Source organism: Penaeus vannamei, chromosome 16 (genome assembly GCF_042767895.1).
Source record: "Penaeus vannamei isolate JL-2024 chromosome 16, ASM4276789v1, whole genome shotgun sequence".
Lineage (NCBI taxonomy): Eukaryota > Metazoa > Arthropoda > Malacostraca > Decapoda > Penaeidae > Penaeus > Penaeus vannamei.
Genome location: NC_091564.1, coordinates 33254856 through 33257355, shown reverse-complemented (window position 1 = coordinate 33257355; position 2500 = coordinate 33254856). Strand labels below are relative to the sequence as shown.

Genomic DNA, 2500 nt, shown 5'->3' with positions numbered 1-2500 from the left:
AGCGTATGTAACTGCCTGCGCCTCTTATCATGCACCTTTATATTCAAAGACAGTTTTCACGTGTGTAGATAAGGATAGCAGAAGTTACTTTGAAGCTGGCAAATATTTGAGATTCAGATAGTCGTGAAAATGTGGTTGAGATATTTTGAAAGGACTAACCGGCTTCAAAACATGATAAACTACAGGATATATGTGTATATATATATTTATTTTGAAAGATAAGCGTGTCACCTCTGATCTTGAAAAGGTTAATTAATATGTCTCTGATCTATATGAAGAAGATATGAGATATTGACATGTCAAGAGAAGAAGATTCTGTGCACCGCTCATCCGTGTCTTGACTCGGAAAAAGAAATCAGAAGATTATTTTTCATATATATATTTTTTCTTTTCTCTCCTCTTCGTTATCTTTTATTCCTATCTCCCTCCCCTTCCACACGTGTCCTGTATTTCCTAATTCATATTCTATCTCTTACCTTGCGTCCAGATGGATCCTTATATATTTTACCTTCAATCTTGTTCGCATCACAGTGATTCTGACTTCATACTAAATTCGCAAGATAGAAAGAATTGTTAAGAATCGTCGACTCTGGAATTCAGTGTTATGGTATCGAATTCTGAGATCTATTTGTGAATCCCTTATGATAGCAATCTGTAAGAATCTGGGCCGGCAGGAATAAATTTTTTATTATCGGTCACTTCACCGTCACCTGCTCACTTCCCCTTCCTTCTTCTTCCTAGTTTTATCCTCATCAGATTTTTTTCTCATTTCCTCGCATCATCAAAGCTCCTCCTTTCCATCATTATCATCATATTTACTTTATCTTCCTTTTGATATCCATTCCTCTTACTTATCACCATACTGCTTTCATATTTCTCCTCTTCAAACTCCCTTCATTTTCCTCATTATCAACATACTTCCCTCATTTTCCTCATTATCAACATACTTCCCTCATTTTCCTCATAATCACACTCGTCTCATCTCTCCCTCCTCATCGTTACACACTCATCATCTTCCCTCCCCCGATCCCTCATCTCCCTCCTCCTCATTTTTCTTATCACTCTCTCATTTCCCTCATCATCACCGCATTCCCCTCAGTTTCTTCATCATCACACTTCTCCTCCTACGCCTCATCATCTCACTACCTTTATTTACCCCATCCCACTCTCATTTCCCTCATCATCACATTACTTCAATCATTTCATCCTTATCACATTCTTCTATTCTCCCTCATCACCATATTCCCCTCATTTTCCTCGCGATAACACTCCCTTCTCTCTTTAGCCTACCCTTCCCACTTCCCACCTTTCTTCCTCTCCTTCTCTCCCCCTCCTTCTTCTTCCTCCTAACTTACCCCTCTCTCTCTTCCCCTTCTTCCTCCATTCCTCTCTTTCTCCTCCCTTTCACTCTCTTCTTTCCCCTCCCTCTTCTAGCTCTCCTTACCTTCTCCCCCTTCTTCCTCCCCGCCCCTCATCTCTCTCTCTCTCCTCCCTTTCACTCCCTTCTTTCCCATCTTCAATCTCCTTCCCATTCTTCCCCTCCCTCCTCTAGCTCTCCTTCCCTTCCCATCCTTCTCCCCCACCCTCATCTCCCTGTCCATTCCCTTCACTCCCTTCTTTCTCTCCCCCCCTTCTCCTCTAGTTCTCCTTCCTTTCTCCCCCTTCTTCCTCCCCCCCCCCTCTCCATTCCCTTCACTCACTTGAGGCGGAGTTCTCCCTGCGGGAAGTGCCGAGGACCAACGATGAAGCGGAGACCAAGCCTGGAGGTCTCGAGGCCGTCTGTGTCGTTCTCCGGCGCGTACTCCACCAGGAACCTGCTCTCGGCCTGCGGGGGGAGGGTGTCGCGTCAGTGGAATGGCCGCGATGGTTGAGAAAGGGGGTTTTAGTTTGTTGAGAAAGGGGGTTTTAGTTTGTTCTGGGGGGAGGTGGAGCGTCAGTGGAATGGCCGCGATGGTTGAGAAAGGGGGTTTTAGTTTGTTCTGGGGGGAGGTGGAGCGTCAGTGGAATGTCCGTGAATGTTGGACAAAAAGGTAAGAGTTTGTTTTGAGGGAGGATAGAATGTCCGTTAATACTGATGAAAATGATTATTAATTTCTTGTAGGGGAAGGGGGAAGGTCGGTGGAATGTCCGTGAACGTTGGATAAAAAGGTATCAAGTTGTTCTTGGGGAGGTGGAATGTCAGTCGAATGTCGTATCAGTGGAAAAATCCGCATTTGTTTGATAGTCACGAGTTTATTCTACAGGAGGCTGGAGTGGCAGTGTCAGTGGAATGTCCATGGCTATTGAGACATCTGAATATATTTTCGGGGAGGGTGGAGTGTCAGTGGAATGTCCATAGTTATTGCTGAACAGATATGAGCTCGTTCTGAGGAAGGGCGGTCAGTAGAATGGCCGTGGTTATTAAATATATTTTTTTTCTATTCTCTGGGGAGGACAGTCAGTTAAATATCTGTGTTTATGTCTGAATAAATATGTGTTTAAACGTAGGTGGAAGAGAGTG

General features: G+C 44.2%; 1 protein-coding gene across 1 annotated transcript in view; it reads right to left on the bottom strand.

The window, feature by feature from the left end:
- Positions 1 to 2500, bottom strand: part of LOC113813507 (uncharacterized) — a 29811-nt gene that overhangs the window by 3442 nt on the left and 23869 nt on the right. The window contains exon 4 of the mRNA XM_070131597.1: positions 1701 to 1825. Coding sequence (XP_069987698.1) covers positions 1701 to 1825 — 125 coding nt within the window. The remainder of the gene's footprint in view (positions 1 to 1700; positions 1826 to 2500) is intronic.